Consider the following 20771-nt stretch of genomic DNA (forward strand, 5'->3'; position numbering starts at 1 on the left):
TATTAGTTAAAGCACTTTGACCAAGAGTAAACATGTACCACTGACCGGTGTTCCAGCCTGTAGTCCACAAGCAGGTTCTTTTATCTCTGCAGATACATTGTGAACTGTCATAAAGCGAAATTTAAGTACATAAGCATAGTTGGTAATGGCAGACAGTCATGTTGCAAACTACTGCACTTCATAGACGGCAGCGATCTGCTCTGACGGCCATGGTGCTAGGGTTCTGAATAGGGCTGGATCCAACCATTTCATGTGCATGTTTCGGTCCTAGCGAGAAGAGGGAGCGCCACCTGCACTAGTCGATATATTTACAGCGTTTACGCTCTCCACAGAACGCGCATCCATATCACTTTTTGACGGGTATACAAGACAAAGGAGTACCGAACTTGTGACACTGTAAGACTGACAGTCATTCTTTCATTTCCTAAGCAGCGTATCCTGAATGTGCTACTCTGATTACAAGTTGAGCCTCAGACATTGTCGTGCTGTCACCGCTGATGGCTGTATTTCCTATGGCTATGAATACATACTTAGCTTAAAAACGCTAAGAGTATAATAAAGCATCAATATAGAATTTAACGACACATACTCTCTTACATGTCCTCTTACATACTGTTGCACCGCAGGCAAATAAACTGAGATGTTCTGGCTGCTGCCCGGTTCTGATAAATATGTATCCTCCTCCTTAGTATGCATGTATGGTTCACGGACGGCTGTGTACAGTTCATTACATCCAGCACTTCATAACGTGATTACTAATTTTACGAAAGTTGAGAGGTGTGCAAGAGTTGGTAACACCTACCGTTAACCACAGATGGGATTAACTTGATAGTTCATTATTTACCTCTGTCCTATCATCCTTTATCCTCAGTATCTGTAATGCCCATCAGATGTTTCATTTCAAATATTTACGTTTCTCGTAGAGGTCAATTGAAAATGAACATGACAATTAGTTAGTTAGCTCGTTACATGTCTACAGATCATCTGAATCATACTTTTCCCAAAATAACCCGGAAAACGAGGGTATTCGACATATGTGTACATGATTAATGTTAATCTTAATGAACATGCCATTTTTTAGTCCTACTCATTCAAATACACTTAAAAAAGTTATTAAATTTCTTTATATACAGGCTAACAGTTTTTAAATACAAATTCTTCCACGGAGAAGAAATAGTTGTTCAAGAGAAATTATTTTAAGCTAAATTTAAAATGTGTCTTGACACTTGTCGATTATATTATGTAATTGGGCAAATGATCAAAAAATTTTGTTGCCATATATTGAACTCTCTTATGAGCCACTGACAGTATTAGCAATAGGAAATAAAGGTCACTTTTATCTCTACGGTTGTAGGTAAGGACAGCACTGTTCATCTCAAATGGATGAATTACGTATGCCGAATTTAACTAGCATATGTATGCACTGTGACGGTACATTTAAAATGCCTACTCCTTGAAGAGTTACCTACGTGACTACTGCGGTTGAACAGCTATTATTCTTACGGCCCGCATTTGTACAATCAATAATTTTCTTTTCCAAGTGATGAGTGAGCCAAGAAAATTGTTCCATAAGACATTATTGAGTATAAATATGCAGAATATGTCTGGAGGTTGATTCGTTTGTTTCCAAGCCTAGCAGTTATAGGAAGGACAATAGCAGCTGTATTTGATGGGTTGAGGAGCTCAGTAATATGCTTCTTCCTGTTCAAGGTCTCAACAATACAAATTTGAAACATTATACACTATTTACTAACCCCTGTTCATGTGCTGCATCAACTGTCGGTATGGCTCCGTTTGTTGTAGAGTACTTAATACAGTGTGCTTTTTCGAAAATATTGGAGAATTCATTTTCAGAGAACTACTTAGTAATTATTTCAGACACATCAATAATAATCTCTTTTGTCCCTGTGTGTCTAATGGAATTTATTACAACAATAGTATCGTCTGCAAAAAGTACCAATTCTGCTTGTTGAATGTTAAGTGGAAGCTGATTCACATGTATAAGGAATGGGAGTGGACCAGAAATTGAAGCCTATGGGATTTCCTTCGTCTTTTCTCCCCAGTCACTAGAATTTTCTACGTTCCCAAGATTTTCGGAATTATTCAACACCAATTTCAGCATTTTGTTGGTTAAGTATGACTCAAACCAGCTGTGTGTAAAGCTACAAATTCCAAATTTTTCCTAAGAGTATAATCGTCTGCACAATCAAACGCCTTGAAGACATCACCAAAAAATAACAGCTGGTGATATTTTATTATTTAAGGCTTCTAATATCAGATGATTGAAGGATAAATAGGATCATCTGCCAAGCAACCATTTTGGATTCCGAACTGTTATAAGCTATGTAATTATTTCTACTTAAATGTGAGACTTCTCTCGAATACGCTACTTCTTAGAGTATTTTGTAAAACGATGTCAGTACGGAATTTTTTTTTATGAAAACGTTTCAGAATTGCATATTTCGAACTGTTGGGAAAAGTTCCATGTGCCAGTATTACGTTATATTCACTAAGGAAATTATTTATTACGGTTGAAAAATTTTTCAAAGTTATGTTTGCAATTCCATCAACACCATAGCACCTTTCGTTTTTCAGAGTTTTTGTAATTCTGTTAATTTCAGTAATGGATGCTGGTGATACGTCTAGTTGTTTAAAGTTCTGTGCAATGACTTTTTCAATATATTCTCTGTCTCCTTCAACTGAACCATGTATTTTTGCTGTTACATTTAGAAAGTATTTTTTAAAAGCACTCAGAGCTTGTGAATTGTCAGTGGCAACATTGTCATTTAGTTTAACTGTTACGGTGTCTTATACGCTGATTGGCCGGCCTGTCTCATGTCTGTCAGTGTGCCACACACATTCAATCTTCTTATCTGCATTATTTATCTGTCACGATGTGCATACAGGTACTTCTTGAGGTTTAATGGCTTTCTTAAAATAGTATAATATATTTTTGAAGTATGCAAGTAACGTCGAAACTTGAATTATTCCGACCCTTATGTGTATTTTCCTCTTTCTGTTACATGAGATTTAATTCCCGTAATCACCCACGGCGTACTTGTTTTCTTAATGAATTTTCTGAATAATTTTTAGCAAAGCTACTTTCAAATATGGACACAAATTTACTATGGAATAAACTGAATCTGACATTAGCATCTCTTTCTAAGACAGCTCACCCTGTAATACCTCTTTTATCTTACTCTTACAAAATTGTATCCCATTCTCATCAATAAGCCTCACTGATTTTTATGAACCTGCCTCAGGGTTGCATGATGCTATATTGTTTATTTCCTGTAATTGTGCCTCATGAGTAGACAGTCCATTAACAACTGGGTGCACATAAATTGACCCAACATGAGCAGTCTAGAAAAATATTATCTCAAGAATGCATCTAGATTTCCCATAGCTGAAAGTTCCGTATTGGGGGATATGTAGATTACTGAAATTACCACAGAATAATTCCACGGTAACACCACACAAGTACGTGCTTATAGGTTCTGTTTCACACAAAAACTATTTCTTTCAGTATTTTTAGCTTTTTGTCCAACATTTACAATTCTTGCAACTCCCTTTCCCTCGTCAACTCTACACAAAACTAGTGCTAGTGTTTAATCCCTTATATTTAACTTCTCCATACCTGCTGCTATATGGCGTTCAGAGAGGCACAGAACATTAACACCCCATAAATTTTCGCATCTTATAGTCGTACAGAAGCTCATCTATCTTGTTTTTTCACCTCCTAATGTTTTGATGAAACAAATAAATTTTAGTTTTCTGGATATTGTTACATATATAATGGTTCTGATCTGCTATAACTTCTTTCAATACTTTATGTCTGTAAGCTAACCCTAACTTAGAAAATATGTCCCTCTGACTCCAGTAAGAACTGGAATTTTGTCTTCTGCACTTGTGGCTCCGTTCACATTTACTTCAAGTTGTTCAGCTAATCTTTCCATCCCCCTGCTTTTCAGGTGCAGGCAATGATTTTTGCATCCAATTGCAGTACTAGACACGATACAAGTACCAGAGTTCCTCTGAAACAATCCACTCAGCTATTTGAATAAAAAGTTCTCGGGTTCCCAGCCGCGTCACGTGATTACAATACACGACTCTTCTGCCAGACATTTCTTTCACGCTATCAAGTGGTATGGCTACCAGTACACCTTCACGTACACTCGCTGCCGGTTGTGACGTCACTGATGTTCGCAGCATCGCTCATGTGGGCATACGCTGACTTGGCGTTCGAAATATCCGCTGCAACCGCGCGATAGCTGGATCCCACTCCGCTTTGAGCTGCAGGCAGCCGTCTCTATTAAGGATGCTATTACTGATTTTTGTTTCAATGGCTTTTTTAACTTCACAGCCCCTAAAGTCGTCAGGGAGTGACGTTAAATTTCATCCGGTTACCGCTTTCTAAATCATGCTCGGCTAAGGTGGATTTCTCGGCGTAGCGTGGGTGATAAAACCTTTATTGTTTCTTCCTGCGTTGTTCTATAGTGCGTACTGTTTGTCCGATGTTAGACTGACCACATTCTCAAGGCATCTTGTAAATCCCAGCTGTTTTGAGACTTGGTGCATCTTTATCTGGACTCAATAATTGTACGATTTTTGTCGGAGGTCTCAAGATCTACTTGATCTTGTGTCTTTTCATCGAGCAGTTTATATTTCCCGACACGGAGCCACAGAACGGTAAGAAAGCAAGTTTCTTTTCCTGCTTCTCGTCCGTGGTCTTACTTTGATTCTTGTCTGAAATCACTTCCGTTTTTGGATGAACTTTGTAGCTCTTGATCCTGAAGACCGTGCGTAGGTGTCTCAGCTCAAGGGGCTGGTTATCAACGTCTAATATCATTCTTGAACGATGAACAATTGTTTTAACATAGCGCTCTTTTGTGCTGGGTGAGGTTTACTTAACTCCACTGCACATAATTACCATTGTTGCACTTTTGTTGGCCATCTTTTAAATTCTATTCAAGACAGTATCAGCTGCGTTCAACTGGTATTCCAAGTTCTTTGGCGTCCCTGACAACATTATCGTTTTGGTTTTTCTCTCTGAAAGTTGTTGCTTTTCTGCCTGAACTTTAATTATTTTCCAAATTTCTGCTCAGTTTCTTTCACAGCTTGCTTAGTGGGTAGATGGGCGTAGGAACGCCCATTTTGTTTTTCCTGATGATAACGCCTTCCTCAGGAATGGAAGACCTTTTTACTTGCGAAATATTTTACACCACAGTATTCCATCACCATTACAGGAAACAGCTGCACTACTAACCTCGAGGAATATAAAACCTATCGTTTCCCCTACATATAATCCGTTCCCAGTATTAACGCAGCAAGGTTATATTGGCTAACGTTTCAAGGCCAGGTCAGTCGGTTATCTAAATTGTTGCTCCTGCAATGAAAAGATTGCTGTCGATCTACGGCCACCAAATGTTAACCTGGCCACTTCATTGCCATTTCTTTTATTGGGGGTGTTACTAGTTTTTTATCGTAAATTCCGTTAGTAGAGTTTCGTCCTTATACGTATTCCATACTGATAAATCTTCACTTCGTCTCCAGCATTTTTTAATAGATCGGTAAAGGTATTGTACATTCCTGTTAGTTTCTTGTTTCTCAAGTCTTTCTGCTCAATAACTATTGAATTCTGGTGTGATAACTGCTGTTCCTATGGATTAATTACTACACTTCATATCTAATTTTGTTACGTCTTGTACTATCTCACTATTTATTTGCCTCATCGAGCTACTTTTTCTGCCACAATTGGTGGTTATTTAGGGTTTTATTGATTTTTATCGGTAAAAATGGAATTTCTAAATCACTCATAGTTCACGGAAGATTAGTAATTATGCGAAGTGACAAAGCACAGCAACACCGAGGAACTTTTTCCTATGTAACTGTAAAGTTTCCCGAGAAGTCTTGTTGTTTCCGTTTCAGGAAGGAGATCCGCGTGTCCGACGTCCGAGCCGGTACCAACAGTGTGAGAAATGATACTGGTGTACTGATCCACGTCAGCGAATTCGTCTTCCACGAAAATTACCATTACGACTACATAAACGACGTAGCTCTGATTAAGGTAAACGCCAGAGTCCTGTATTCATATCAAGTGATGATGTATATGTCTGAGTACGGCAGAACATCAGTATGCGGTAATAATCAACAACTGTTATCATTTCAAGAATTTCTTATGTTCAGTGTTGTATGACTTTTCATAGTATGAGGTTATGATACCTAGTAGCACGTATTTCCTCAACAGAAATTGCACTGGCGGAAAAAATAGCTACGCCAAATAATAATTAATATATAGTAATGAAATTTCAGGCATAATTTTCTAGGTAACACAATTAAGTGATTAACATTTTAACATCATAGTTTAAAGTAAGCAAGAGATAAGCCATTGCAAACGTGAAATGCTGGTGCATTAATAACTGGTGTAACCGCGAGAATGCTGAATGAAAACATGCGAACGCTCTTCTCGAACGGCAGCAGCACAGACCGAGTCACCAACTGTCCGTATTTCGATACCATATAATGCTGTGATCTGAACATACATTCTAAATAATTTCAACCTCAAATTAAGGTCTATATTTCATACTAGCACACTTCTCTTGGCCAGGAATGCCCTTTTTGCCAGTGCTAGTCTGCTATTTATGTGCTCTTTTCTTCGTCCATCACGGGTTATTTTGCTGTGTAGGTAGCAGAACTCCATAACTTCATTTACTTCGTGGTCGCCAATTACGGTGATAAGATTCTGTTACTTCTCATTTCTTTCGTCTTTCTTCGATTTACTCTTAATCCGTATTCTATACTCATTATAATGTTCATTCCATCCAAAAAAAACTATAATTCTTCTTTACTTTATTGAACACTTCTTTTTTTAAGTAAAATCTAGACCAAAATTCTCCTACCACAATTACAGTGCGACAGCTAGCTTCAGTTGCTATCTGCGAGCATCTTCAGATTTGTAACACTTGGAGGAAATGTAGAGTAAGAAAATTATGCACAGTCAAGCAGAATACAAAAACACTCTAGAACAGCTAAGCAAAAATATGAATGTGGAGGCATTTCTAAAGTGAGTGTGAACATTTCACAAATCTATTTAACAGAGTAATACAAAATTTGTTAATGTTTATAAGATAAATCGCCATTCAAAATGTGGTAAAGCGGAAATATGCACTGTAAAGCATTATTACGTGCAGTCATGTAAGGAGAAAAAGTTAAAAATGTAAGCCAAAGATCTGTATTACATCCTTGAGTGGCAACAAGCCGTTTGCAGGAGGAAAATTCTACATAACAGGCATTAATTTAAGACTAAAATTCTGGAAGATTGTGCCTAACTCCACCTAATTTTAAAATCATAAAAATGACTGGAGAATATAGTTGAAAACTATCAAACAGGGAAGCTGCCTTTATAGATAACTGGCAACGTGCCATATGTTAAAGACAGATCATACGTGAGAGTCAAATGATGTAAACATATAAGTAGCGCTAAGTAGGTCAATAACAGGATACAAAACATGTCATACGTGAGAGTCAAATGATAAAAACATCGAAGTACAGAGTAGCGCCAAAAATAAGAAAAAACGTCATCTCGCAAACTGACAATAATATAGGAAAATTTCCAGTTGTATGAATAGAAGTTGCATCACAAAAACCAATATTTGCGATAGTTCAGCCGGTATTTTCTCGAGAAAAGTATATGCAACTGGTGCAAAAATTGTCAGCTGTTCCGTACCTGTAAATATACAAGCCAAAGAGGTCACTGTAATTTTATAATGAAGATATGTGATCAACAATTGTAGAATGAGAGGGTACTGTCATACCGCACCTTAAAGAAGAATGTTTCTGCATGGTGTTGGAAGTCATAATCATTATAAATTGTGTACAGGGTGAAGGATAAAAGTAAAATACTGTACGCCCTCCAACCTGAAAAGACACTTGAAAACTAACTGAGTTATGCAAGGACTCCTATTGACCAGTCGAAGTACTCGAAACGGGAGACAGGTGGCGCGGGAGCGCTTGCACTTTCAAAGATTGACACTATTGTTTCGCATGTGTACTGCAAAGGAACATTGCAATGACGACTAAAAATGACGTAATGTCTAATTTATACCTAACGTAATAATGCAAGTGAATAATAAACGACCAGAGATCGAATAGACATATAAAATATAAAGCATCCAAAACAGTAGGGACTTCAGTGTTGTTAATCATAGAATTTTGAGATGAAAGATGAGGCGACAGCTGATGGTGAAGCAGGAGGGATTCCGCTAGCAGTATTACAGGCAGGCGCAGGTAGATGGCAGATAGCGGCATATGTTCTGAGAGACGTGCGGTCGCAGATAAGCGACGGCTGATCGCTCTTTAACATTTTATGGAACATTTTGAAGAAATAATTCTACTCAGTTCTTTCTGGTCATTCGAAACTTTATCTGAGGCCTTCTTCACGGTGGAACAAATCCCTAACTCTTCGAGTAAATAAAGTCATCTTCCCACTGGAGCGTAATGTAATATCTCTAGCCCTTGATCAATGTCCTATACCGTACGTGTTTCAGAGGTAATACGCGAGCCAAAAACTGATAAATTACGATAACAGTTATGCTCTCTGAAACGTAAATCAAAAGATCGGCCTGTATGGCCAATATAGTAACTGTCGCAGTTGACAGAACTGAGCTTGTACTCACACAATTTAAGCTTTGGCTCTACACGGTGTCGTATGCATGCCTTCAGGGAGTCTGTAGTTTGCGTACCAATCCTAACATCCGTTCTGCGGAAGCACTTCTCAATATTTTGTGACGCAAGACCATTGTGGGTCATTGCCGTAAATTTAATTTTATTTGTACGTTTACTATTGGCATAAGGAACGGTCTTATTCTGGCCTGGTTTGAGTATGTCAGCTTCACAATGCTGTAAAGGAAGCCGTAGTAGGCAATGAATCATGCAACGGAAAATAGATATTTTATATCACTAAGGGTGTGACGAGTGGGCGTTAATAATTACGTCAGAACATGTAGGTCTGTTGTAAATACCGAATATATGCTTATTGTTTCGTGTAGTAATAGGGAAGTCTAAGTAATTGATAGCACAGTTCCGCTCCAGTTCCAATATAAAACCGGTTTTCGGGTACATAGTATTTATTAATGATGCGAAGTTATTTATGTCGGCCTCGTCCTCATTAAATAAAAGAAGGACGTCATCCACGTGTCACTTGTAGTATACTGTTTTTCTCTTATAGTACAGTGTATTCTTGAAAAAAAAATATTTTCACGATCATTGACAAAAATATCCACTAAAGTCCCGGCGAAGCTATTGCCCACTGCAGGCTCATCTTCGTCATAATAAATTTTTCCATTAAGGGCAAAGTAGTTGCAGAATAACTACATCTCTAGCAGCTCGATTATAATTTCACCTACATTCACTTTCTCATGTTAGTAAATTATTTTTATAATATCAAGGCACCCTTTTACCGAAGAAGTTGCTGTATCCAGCAATGCAAGTTTGGCGTTATTAGGTATTTTAACATGTTAGCAAGCTCGGAACTATTATCTATGAGATCTCAAAAATGAAGGCCTCTTTCAGTTTTCTCATTCAATACACGATTCATCTCGTAATTTGGGGATGTAGTATTTTTAACTACAGGTCTAGAAGATTTTTCCATTTTGGACACCTTAATTTGTGAACGTATTGTGGAGTAGTACTATTTACAGATCTTTTTCCTGGATCCTAAAATAGGAAGATAGAACTATGGGTTCCTTTTTAATGTTTGTGTGACACTTCTTTAGCTCAATGATACAACTGACTGCGACATTATCCTTGTATGCCCTACTGACTATAACTTTTCGGTTGTAAGTTTCCTTCCTCGATGCGGTGTTTGACTTTATCTGCGTAGCCAACGAATTTTTCGTTTTGATAGCAACACTAATGGGGTTAAACTTGTTCATTTTAGCTAGCTCAGTGACCATTTCAGTGTCCACAGTTATTTCTTTTACCTTATTCCGCCTAAGTGCAGGGAGACATTGAAATTCAGACCTTCATCTAGCAATTCCTGTACATATTTATAAAAAACTATGTGGATTAAATTAACTACTCTATCATGAAATTTGAGTACGTTTTGGGCATCCTGTTGCTTAACAAATTTATGTTCCATGTAAATATTATAAATCTTTTTATCATGCTTATTAGGAATAGGATGTTGGTTTCCCTCACAACGTTGACCTATATTAAGAATAACAAGACTGAAATTGCCACATGATATAGTGTTCTGTTATCGGAGTTCTAACTGCTTGTCTTTCTTGTTTAAGGTGTCTTCAATTCAATTCCTTATTTTCACTCAGGATAGCAATGTTATTAGTGAATTTTATTATGGATATCCTTTCATCTTGAATTTTAACCACACTCTTGAAACTTTCTTTCGTTTACGTCATTGCTTCTTCGTTGCGTAGGTTGAACAGTAGCGGCGAAAGACCACGTCCTTGTCTTACACCCTTTTTAATCCGAGCACTTCGTTCTTGTTCTTCCACTCTTAATCTTTCCTCTTGACTCTTGTAAATATTATAGATTACCCGTCTTTTCCAGAAAGATTACCCCTATTTTTCACAGACATTCAAACATCTTGGAGCATTTTACATTGTTGAATACTTTTTCCAGATGGACACCTCCTAAGATCATGTCTTGATTATTCTTTAGTCTTGCTTTCATTATCAACCGCAACGCGAGAACTGCCTTTTTGGTGGCTTCACCTTTCCTAAAGCCATAGTGATCGTCGTCTATCAGGTCTTTACTTCTCTTTTCAGTTTTTCTATATATTATTCTTGTCAGCAATTTTGATGCATGAACTGTTAAGTTACTCGTACGATAATTCTCAAACTTGTTGGCTTCTACAATTTGGGAAATTGTGTGGACGATGTTTCGTCGAAGGTCAGATTGTGTATCGCAAGATTCATATATTCTATCCACCAACCTGAATAGTTGTTCTGTTTTCGCTTTCCCAAGCACTTTTAGAAATTGTGATGGAATGTTATCCATTATTTCTGCCTTATTCGATCTTAAGTCTTCTACCTTTTAATTTCTAATTCTGATACTGCATCCCCTATGTCTTTTACATCGACTCTTATTTCTTCTTCTATCACGTCATCATACAAATCTTCTCCCTCATAGAAGCCTACAGTGTACTCTTTCCACCCATGCACACTCTCCTCTGCATTTAACAGTGGAATTTAGAGGCGAGCTGCTAGATTTGTTACCATCTGGTTTCAGCGACACGTTAAGTGATACGGAGATGCTTCGGGAACTCAAATAGGAATCCCTGGAGGGAATGCGACGTTCTTTTCGAGAAACACTGTTGAAAAAATTTAGAGAACCGGCATTTGAAGCTGACTGCCCAACGATTCTACTGCCACCGACATACATTGTGCGTAAGGACCATGATGATACGATACGAGAAATTAGGTCTCATACGGAGGAATATGGAGAGTAGTTTTTCCCTCGCTGTATTGGCGAGTGGAACGGAAAGGAATTGACTAGTGGTACAGGGTACCCTCCTCCGCGCACAGTATGGTGGCTTGAGGAGAATCTATGGAGAAGTAGACGTAGATGAGAATTCCCATTGCACGGCGACGCTAATTTCAATTATTCCTGTAGCGACAGCAACTATATTACAGCACTTTTGCGTCTTTGCATACGCCCCTACAAGAACACGGACTGTTTCGTGTTAGAACGGAAGATATTGGCCCGTGTGAGATGTTCCAGCACACCAAGTTGGAAGAGGATGTACAATGGCAGAAAACAATCGCAACGCCAAATAATAATTAACGTAGAGTAATAACATTTCAGAATATATTTGTCTAGGTAACTTATTTAAGAGATTAACATTGTAAATGTGAAATGCTGGTTCATTAAAAACTGGTGTAACCACTGGAATGTTGAATGTGAGCACGCAAACCTGCTTGCATTGCGGCTCCGTAAACTTCCCCGGCGTGGTAATTTATGATATTCCTACTGCGTCTCCAGCCGGAACATAACGTCACCTTGACATTTACGGAGCCGCATAAAGAGCTTCTACGGGGAGGCGATGTTTAAATTTGTAAGGAATTTTGATAAACTTCGTAATAAGAAGGGGAAGTTTCTGAGCGCCCTCTCTTTTCTGCTGAGATGCCGGAAAGAATGTAAAATACCTCATTTTGCCAGAACTGTTCATTACCTTGGGACAAAAGTTACCAATAACATTAAGAACCGTGCTGGTTTTGCCTTAGTAATGAAGCGCATTCGTTTTACACTCAGACAGCTGAATTTCTTATCGAAGGATTTATTTTGTTTGCATTTGGAAGTATTGGCACTGTTGTCCGTTGCATACTGGGAACAGGTTGACCTTTCGTTTTGGTCAATATCAGACTGGGTTGATACAACGCAGTCAGTAGGCAGTCTTCGAAGGTTCACCGGCTTTCTTCTCAGTCTAACGGATACACCGTCGACATGTTGTGATTGATCTCACAACCAAACAATTAGACGATGCTACGCCGGCAGTATTGAAAAAGAGATTAAATTTTACCCCTACACGCAGGAATTTTCCCATCACTGAATTCATTTCAGAGGGCAAACAAGGGGTGTCAAGGCACCCCTTGGATCTAGATGATGAATTTAGGCAAGAGATCTCGCGTACGTTGCGCCCTGTGCCAACCCCGTGAAGTAACATCTTCTCACTTTAATAAGCCGCGATCCGGTCCACAAGAGATCAGGATTTAGTAATTCTACCAGCGTACAAGGCCAGTGTAATGGTTCTTCTTTCTCGAGACTATTAGTTCTATAAAATATATCTTTTACTTGGAGACTCGGCATACCAACAATTTCAGAACCATCAAACTGAGCGTATAAAACGCAAGACGCTTCCACTTTTGAAGAAGAGTTCATTATTTGACGATCTTCTTAAAAAACTTCGACCTGCTGCTGCAGTCACGCCGAAATTATACGATTTGCCAAGGTTGACAAGCAAGAGCTTTTTCTACGGCTTATTTGCTAGCAGTTCGGATGCTTCTACCTACAACTTCGCCAAGTATTTAGCATCCATTCTCATTCCCCATGTCGGAAAATGCGAACGTCATATTTCCAATTCTCTGGTTTTTACTCAGCCTTTGATGTTTTTGGTATCAGTGCCACTGATTTGCTCGTTAGTTTTGATATTGTGTCACTTTTTACCAGGCTTCCTCTTGAAGATTCGTTTCCGTTAACTGGAAAAAAATTGTACCGAGAAACAACTGAGCTTTGTCGCCATTTGTTGACGTTGGTGTATTTTTTATTTAATGACAAATACTTTGAATAAACTGACGTAGTGGCAATGCTGAGTCCATTATCCCCCATAGTCACCAATTTGTTTATGGAAGATTTTGAAGACACACGGCGTTCTTAATACTAACATGTATTTATATACAGGTCGGCGATACGTTTATGGTGTGGACACATGGGAGAGATGCTCTGGATCGTTTCCAAGATCATTTTAATTGTCTGCATCCCAATATTACATTCAAGATGGAAGTTGAAAAGGATGGAAAACTTCCATTTTTAGGCGTCTTGGTCTACTTGAGGGTGGTGGGACATTAGGACACAGCGTTTATCGTAAGACCACGCATACGGTCCGATATCTTTATGCAGCGTCACCTATGTCATCAACGCAAAGGGGCCCTACGTACACTGGTAAAAAGAGCTTATGCCATCTCAGATGCAAATAGTTTGACACAAGAACTGAATCATCTCAGAGCAGTTCCCTAGAGGGAATCAGCAGAAGATACAAGCAAATCGGCGCGTTCCTACCTTCCGCGGGAAACGTATCTTCAAAAATAGGAAGAACGTTTAAGAGATTTGATATTAAAAGTGTATTCATTCCAGCAGCTAAAGTAGAACGCTGGTTGCCTCAGTGAAAGATGATTTGGGTTTGAGAAGCCCGATGTCCGTAAAATTCGCTACTATTGCGGGAAAGCCCATATTGAATTCGTACGGTCGAGGATCTGTGCGTGGAGCACCGTCGCCACAGAAGGAAAAACCTGCGGTTGCGGAACTTGTCATACTGAATGATGTAATATGTTGCACGACTGGTTGCCTCTGTGTCGCGTTCTTGGGACTGTGTAGTGAATGACGCTATTGAAATCCGGATGACAATATTATGAACAGAGATAAGGGATATCCTTTACTTAAGAGTAGGAACCTTATTTTGTTTGACATTAAAACACAACGGTCCTTGTTTCGGTCGTCAAAAGGTATCAACAGTGTTTGATATCGATTTATCGTTTCCACGAGTTTTCAGCACCGTTGCGCTGTCGTAATTTGCGCTAGAGGGCAGTTACGTTCGCGTTGTTTGATTTCAGTTCCGGCGAGTTTGTGGGACGCTGTTTTCATCTGAAGATGGGGGCCGGTGTGGCCGAACGGTTCTAGGTGCTTCAGTCTGGAACCGCGAGACCGCTACGGTCGCAGGTTCGAATCCTGCCTCGGGCATCTATGTGTGTGACGTCCTTAGGTTGGTTAGGTTTAAGTAGTTCTAAGTTCCAGGGGACTGATGACCTCAAATGTTAAGTCCCGTAGTGTTCAAAGACATTTTTTTTGACCGCCGAAATACTGTGTCAAGATGACGTTATGTTCCGGCTGGAGACTCGATATGAATATCGTGCATGCATTGTGTCGTACAGTTGGCGGTGTCAGTTTGTGGGATGTAGTTCCATGCCTATTGCACTTAGTCGGTCAATAGAGTGACGGTTAAAGCTGTTTGTGGATGATGATGGAGTTGTTGCCCCATGATATCCAATATGTGCTTGATTGGAGGTGGTGATCGAGCAGGCCAAGCCAACATGTCGAGAATCTGTAGAGCATCTTCAGTTTCAACAGCGATATGTGGGCGAGGGTTATCCTGTTGGAAAACATCCACCGGAATTCTGTTCATGAATGGCAGCACAACAGGTCGAATCTCCAGGGTGACCTACTGTTTTCAGCGAGGGTACGCGAGACAACCGCGAGACTATTCCTGCTGTCATAGGAAACTGCACGCCAGACCATAGCTCCAGGTTGAGTTCCAACGTGTCTAAGCACGCAGACAGGTTGGGTGCAGGTCCTCAACTGGCCTCCTTCTAATCGCCACACGGCCATCACTGGCACCGAGCCAGAATCAGCTTCCTTCAGAAAATACAACAAAGCTTCACCCTGCCTCCAGTGAACTCTCGCTTTGCACCAGTGAAGTCGCAAATGGTTTTCGGTCAGTGAAACGCACGCCTCAGGGCTTCTGGCTCGGAGTTTTCCTTGAAGTAATCAATTTGTAACAATTCGTTGTATCATTGTGGTGCCAACTGCTGCTCAAATTGCTACTTCAAAAGCAGTACGATGCCCCAGAGCCATACGCATAACATGGTGGTTCTTCCCAAACGGTAGTGCCACGTGGCCGTCCGGAGGCCAGTCTTCTTGCGACTGTACATTCTCGTGACCACCGATCCCAGCAGTTATGTACAGTGGCTACATTCCTGCCACGAATCTCTGAAACATCGCAGAAAGAACGTGCAGCTTCTTGTAGTCCTATTACACGACCCGTTTCAAATTCAATGAGGTGTTGATAATGGCGTCCTTGTCCCCATGTAGTCGTTCTTGACTGACATCGCCTCACCACGTCCGATCTCAAGGGTAACTAATGCTCACGGCCGTTCCAACGACATTTAAAGAAAACCTAATTTACATCCTCACAGGGGTGCTACTAGCACCACTCTTATGCGAGTGGCGCGAAGTCTGAAATGACCTTTCAGGTACAGAAACACGCCTACCAACTTTCGTTTTTGCCACACAGCTCCTTCTTGGTGTTGCGATTTTTTTTCGTCAGTGTATTAAAAGTAGTCGGAGCTTTATACAAGTTCTGAACACAGTCCACACAAATATTTTGAGAATTGTCCACGAACAACAAGACCTACCCACCTCATCCGACTTCTCGTGTAGGGTGAAGTTTGGAAGTTGGTTCATACAGCAGTGTGAGGAAAACCACAAATCTTTTGCTTTCGCGTTGTTCTCAGACGAAACCGTTTTTACAAGACAGGGAAAGTTCTACATTGGAATAGCTATACAGGGTGAACGTCAATAAAGCCGACAAACTGCAAGGACGAATTCCTGACTGGAAATGGAGGAAAAAAGATCCTATGAAGATGTTTCCGGAAATGCATCGTTGCACAGTACACGGCGCTGGCGAATGAAATTTCCTCTCACCACTTTGTTCCTTGTTTGTTGCAAGCTATTTAAATGACGCAGCGTAATTTAAACAGAAGATTGTACCTGTATTCATGTCTGAAACAAGCCGAGACGGTGTTTATGTACGGCCAAGCAGATGCAAAGGGTCGAGAGGCAGGACGGCTGCACCAGTATCCTGTAGAACTGGGTCCTCAATATCTGGTGTATGCACAGTTCGCCGCCTCTCTGCTCATTCGTCTGTCTGAAAGGATTCATGATCACACAAACCCCCAAAAAGGGCTTGAGATGTTGCATGATGTGGCTGGTGTCTGTTACAGTACTTGTTTTGGTGTAGTCATGCTGCTTCTCGACCGTTTACATCTGCTTGGCCGTACACAAACACTATCTCGGTTTGTTCCGGTCATGCTGCTTACAGTGGGTGGCGTCAGTCACACAGCCTGCAACACACAAGTAACACAGGGGAAGTGGTCAGAGGAACTTTCGTTCGTCAGTGCCATCTACCGTGGTAACGATTCATTTCCGAACATATGTTGACAGGACATTTTTTACAGGACATTTGTTCTGCATTTCCAGTCAGGAAACCGTTCCTGTAGTTTGTCTGTTTTATTAATGTTCACACCGTACATGGCATGACGAAAGCCCACACGCGATCACTATTAACGGTTATGGAAGTGAGCCTCACGTATTTCCCGATAAACGAGACGCAGTCATGTGTAAAATGTTACTTCAACATTTTATCACTGTTCCTAAAAGAAGTGCGCAGAGATTTTGTGAGTTTATGTGGTTCAAAAATCAACACATTTCGATCTCTATCTTAAACTTCTTCCGAAACAATTGACATAAACTCAGATTTGTAACCAAGTCGTCATAAATTTTGAAGGTGCTCTTGCTGCCGATTGTAATTCATTGGCTAGGTGTGTCATACTCCTTATATGCTGATATTTCCAGAATAAATTTAGCAAAGAACCTAAATTGTTGGCTATATCAAGTGCTTGCAATCACCCGACACGTCTTTTCCGGGATAATGTGATGCGCATGCCGAGCGATGCAACAGGTCGTTCTCCTCGAAAACTATCCATTGTCTTGCCGCTTCAACTAGACTGATTATTGGACAACGGCGTTTGCCATTTCTTTTCTAACCCATGTCCTGCTACAACCATGAATGGTTCATGGGACTGATTCGAATGACACTGAAATAGAGTCATTGTTGACGTTGTGGTCTTCAGTCCGAACATGGTTTTATACATTCTCACGCTACTCTGTCCAGTCCAACCTTCTTCGTTTAAAACTTCTTCATCTCCGAATAACTGCTGCAACCAACATTCGTTTCAACCTGTTTTTTGTTTTCATCCCTTCGTCTCCCTCTGCCTCCCCTTTCCAAATACACAGTACCCTCGAATACTAAATTAGCGTTTCCCCCATGTCTCAGTAGGTGACCTATCGACCGATCCCCTCTGTTTCTTTCCTTCCCAGTTGTCATCAGTACCTCCTCATTGGCCGTGGGATCTACCCATCTAATCTTCAGCATTCTTCCGTAGCAGCAAATTACGGATGCTTTTATTCCCTTCTTCTCTGTACCGCTTATCACCCACGTTTCATTTCCGTACAAAACTCAATCCAGACTAATACTTAAATTTATATTCGATGTCAACAAATTTCTCTTCTTCACGAACGTACTTCGTTCCATTGCCAGTGCACGTTTCATACACTCTCTACCACGGCCATCTCCTCTGTTGTACTGTCCAAACAGCAAAACTCAGCTATTTCTTTTAGTGTCTCATTTCCTAATCCAATTCCCTCAACATTGCGTGATCCAATTCGACTACATTCCATTAGCCATTGCTTTTGTTGGTGCTCGTCTTACATCCTCCGTTCAAGACAATGTTCACTCCGTTCAACTGCTATTCCATGTCCTATGCTGTCAGTGAGAGGATTACAATTTCATCAGTAAACTTATTTCTTCTCCAAAATTTCTTTGGTTTTCTTTAATGCTTGCTGAGCGTACAGACTGAATAATATCGGGGGTGGGTTACAACCTTGTTTCACTCCCTTCTCAACCACCGTTTCTCTTTCACGCATTCCGATTGCTTTCATTGTCATCTGGTTTCTGTACGAGTTGTAAATAACGTTTCACCCCCGCTGCTTCCGTAATTTCAAAGAGTGTATTCCAGTCAGCATTGTCAAAAGGTTTCTCTAAGCCTACAGTTGCCAAAAACGTACGTTTGCCTCTTTTTAACGTGTCTTGTCGGATAATTTGTAGGGTCAATAAAGCCCTAATACCTTTCGTATTACTACAGTTCTCCGGTACCCAAATTGATCTTCCCCGAGGATGACCTCTACCAGTTCTTCGATTTTTCTGTAAATAACTGCAAACATGATTTATTTAAGTGATAGTTCGGTAATATTCACATTATTCAGCACCTGTAGAGCCAATAACCCAACCCAAATAGTAGCTTCCAGGTCAGAAGCAATCCCACAATTTTTTGAGAAGTTAAAGCCGTGAGTGTACGACGTTTCCACAGTTGTGGCACTGAGTAAAAATTTGATGTACCTATCTGGATTGTCCTCAATACATTTCAAAGGCTTATTTTATTTCGCCAATTGGTAAGGTGGGCTTGTGCAGTGACACTCAACTGAGATGTAGCTGGTTCGAACCCTGATGATAGAAGAAACTATTATTACCAGTATATGGCTGAACACCAAATTTTGTGTCAAATCGTTGCCTGATTTCCACAACTCTGGTCAATGACTCATGGAATGATTCTGCTGTTGGTAACCAGTCCGCCAGATGGGGACTTAAATCCCAGAGGACCCAAAAGTTCTGTTCAGGACGTGCAGGCTGCTTGCCGTTTTGTTATCTTCATCACAATTGAAAACACAAATACTCACTCATCACAAGTTGCCACGCTAAAGGGATTTGAAACGCCTATCTCTCTAATGCCGTCTGTTACAGATTGGCACTAGGTTAACAGCCAAACGAGTTTGTATTTTATGTATTATATTTCAAATATCCGTTTCATCTGATCACCAATTAACAATAAGATGGAAAATGTATTAACAGCGATTCTTTTCACTGATTCCAGCTGGTGCAGCCTCTCACTTTGGGTCCCCGAATACAGCCAGTGCCTCTACCGGAACAGGGACAGCAGACAGCCGGCGGGACCATAGCCACCGTGGTCGGATGGGGAGCTACAGAGGTGAGCCAACGTCAACTCGCAACAGCAGAAAAACGCGATTATCAGTGAAACTCCTGTACATAAGAACAACACGGAATGAATTTCTATGAGTTGTACTGTTGCAGCGTATCTCAGCGTGCTGCTCTACAGATTATTATATGCATCAAAAACAGTAGTTTCTGTACAAACTGCGCATAAATACTATCACAGCTAATGATGATGATGATCAGCTTAGAGAGAGTAAACATCTTGGTTATGAGGCCTTAGTTCGACTGGAAACCGGCGTAAATGACGTGCAAAAGGAAAGCTAAATGGTTAGATCCAGGCTCTCTGACCTTGTCATCGTGGTTGAAAATCTGCATGACCCTAACTTCAGTCAGATGGTTAAAAGCAAGATATAACCTTGGCACCTAGAAATGTGACCAGTCACGACGATCGGATGCCAGTGCGGAAGTAACCGCTACTGAAGGCTCACCAACGGCAGACGTCTGTTGTGAAGGGTGCTCCCTTCCGTCTCTCCCCCCCCCCCATCCTATCCCCCCAAACACCCCCTCCCCCATACACACACACCCACAGAATCCCATACCAACATCAATGAAGCGTACAGTGGGAAGCCTCATCAGATTCATTACGACTAAAATGGGGTGATAAATAAAGATTTATGAAGGCTAGAAAGATTATTAGCTTAAACAGTTAAATTAATATAATTTGTACGTAAAAATTTAAAAGTGCGTGACGATACTGAAAAAAAAAACAGCTGGAGGCCACTCAGGGTACATACCACTACAAAAACTGTAATCTGAAGAAAGGTATACAAGCTCAAAAATACCATGAAAACTCAGTATGCTAAAGTGAACTTCATGTTACAGAAAACAGTTCAATAACACCCACCCCCTATCCGCCTACCCTGCCCCCCAAACACACTCTCTCTCTTTAGGACACCGATTTGAGCAAGTGTGCCGAAAAGATCTATGCATCTCGGTGCTATGTATGTATATCAGTACTAGCGTAGTGATTTTATTTCTCAAATGGAAAGCGCTATAAATATTCCAACTGAAGAGACAGTAATGTAAGAAATTCTCAGTATAATATAGCAATAAATTACAAGCGTTGTCATTCCGCTGTATCTGTAGATCTGTAATGTCACAGTATATTCTGTTCTAACAACAAATGAGAAAAGACCATCGACAAATTCAGTAACTGGACAAAATTTCAGTGAAGAAGCTGGATTGATGAGTATTTCTTTGTGCGCGCTGATGCGAAATGGAACTGGAAAAAGCGTAAAGCTGTTGTAGAATATACTAGTGACCCACTTAAGTAGCACATTGGTTGCTTTTGAGTGCTGCGGAGGGTACAGATCTTGTACCCGGCAGTTATGTGACACTAAACCGCTGACTTAAC

The 20771-nt window shown here is 40.3% G+C and overlaps 1 protein-coding gene across 1 annotated transcript in view; it reads left to right on the forward strand.

Moving 5' to 3' along the window:
* The window catches only part of LOC124795965 (trypsin-1-like), a 53811-nt gene that overhangs the window by 14607 nt on the left and 18433 nt on the right, over nucleotides 1-20771 (forward strand). The window contains exons 5-6 of the mRNA XM_047260046.1: nucleotides 5929-6067; nucleotides 19278-19391. Of these exons, the coding sequence (XP_047116002.1) occupies nucleotides 5929-6067; nucleotides 19278-19391 (253 nt within the window). The remainder of the gene's footprint in view (nucleotides 1-5928; nucleotides 6068-19277; nucleotides 19392-20771) is intronic.

Source organism: Schistocerca piceifrons, chromosome 4 (assembly GCF_021461385.2).
Source record: "Schistocerca piceifrons isolate TAMUIC-IGC-003096 chromosome 4, iqSchPice1.1, whole genome shotgun sequence".
Classification (NCBI taxonomy): domain Eukaryota; kingdom Metazoa; phylum Arthropoda; class Insecta; order Orthoptera; family Acrididae; genus Schistocerca; species Schistocerca piceifrons.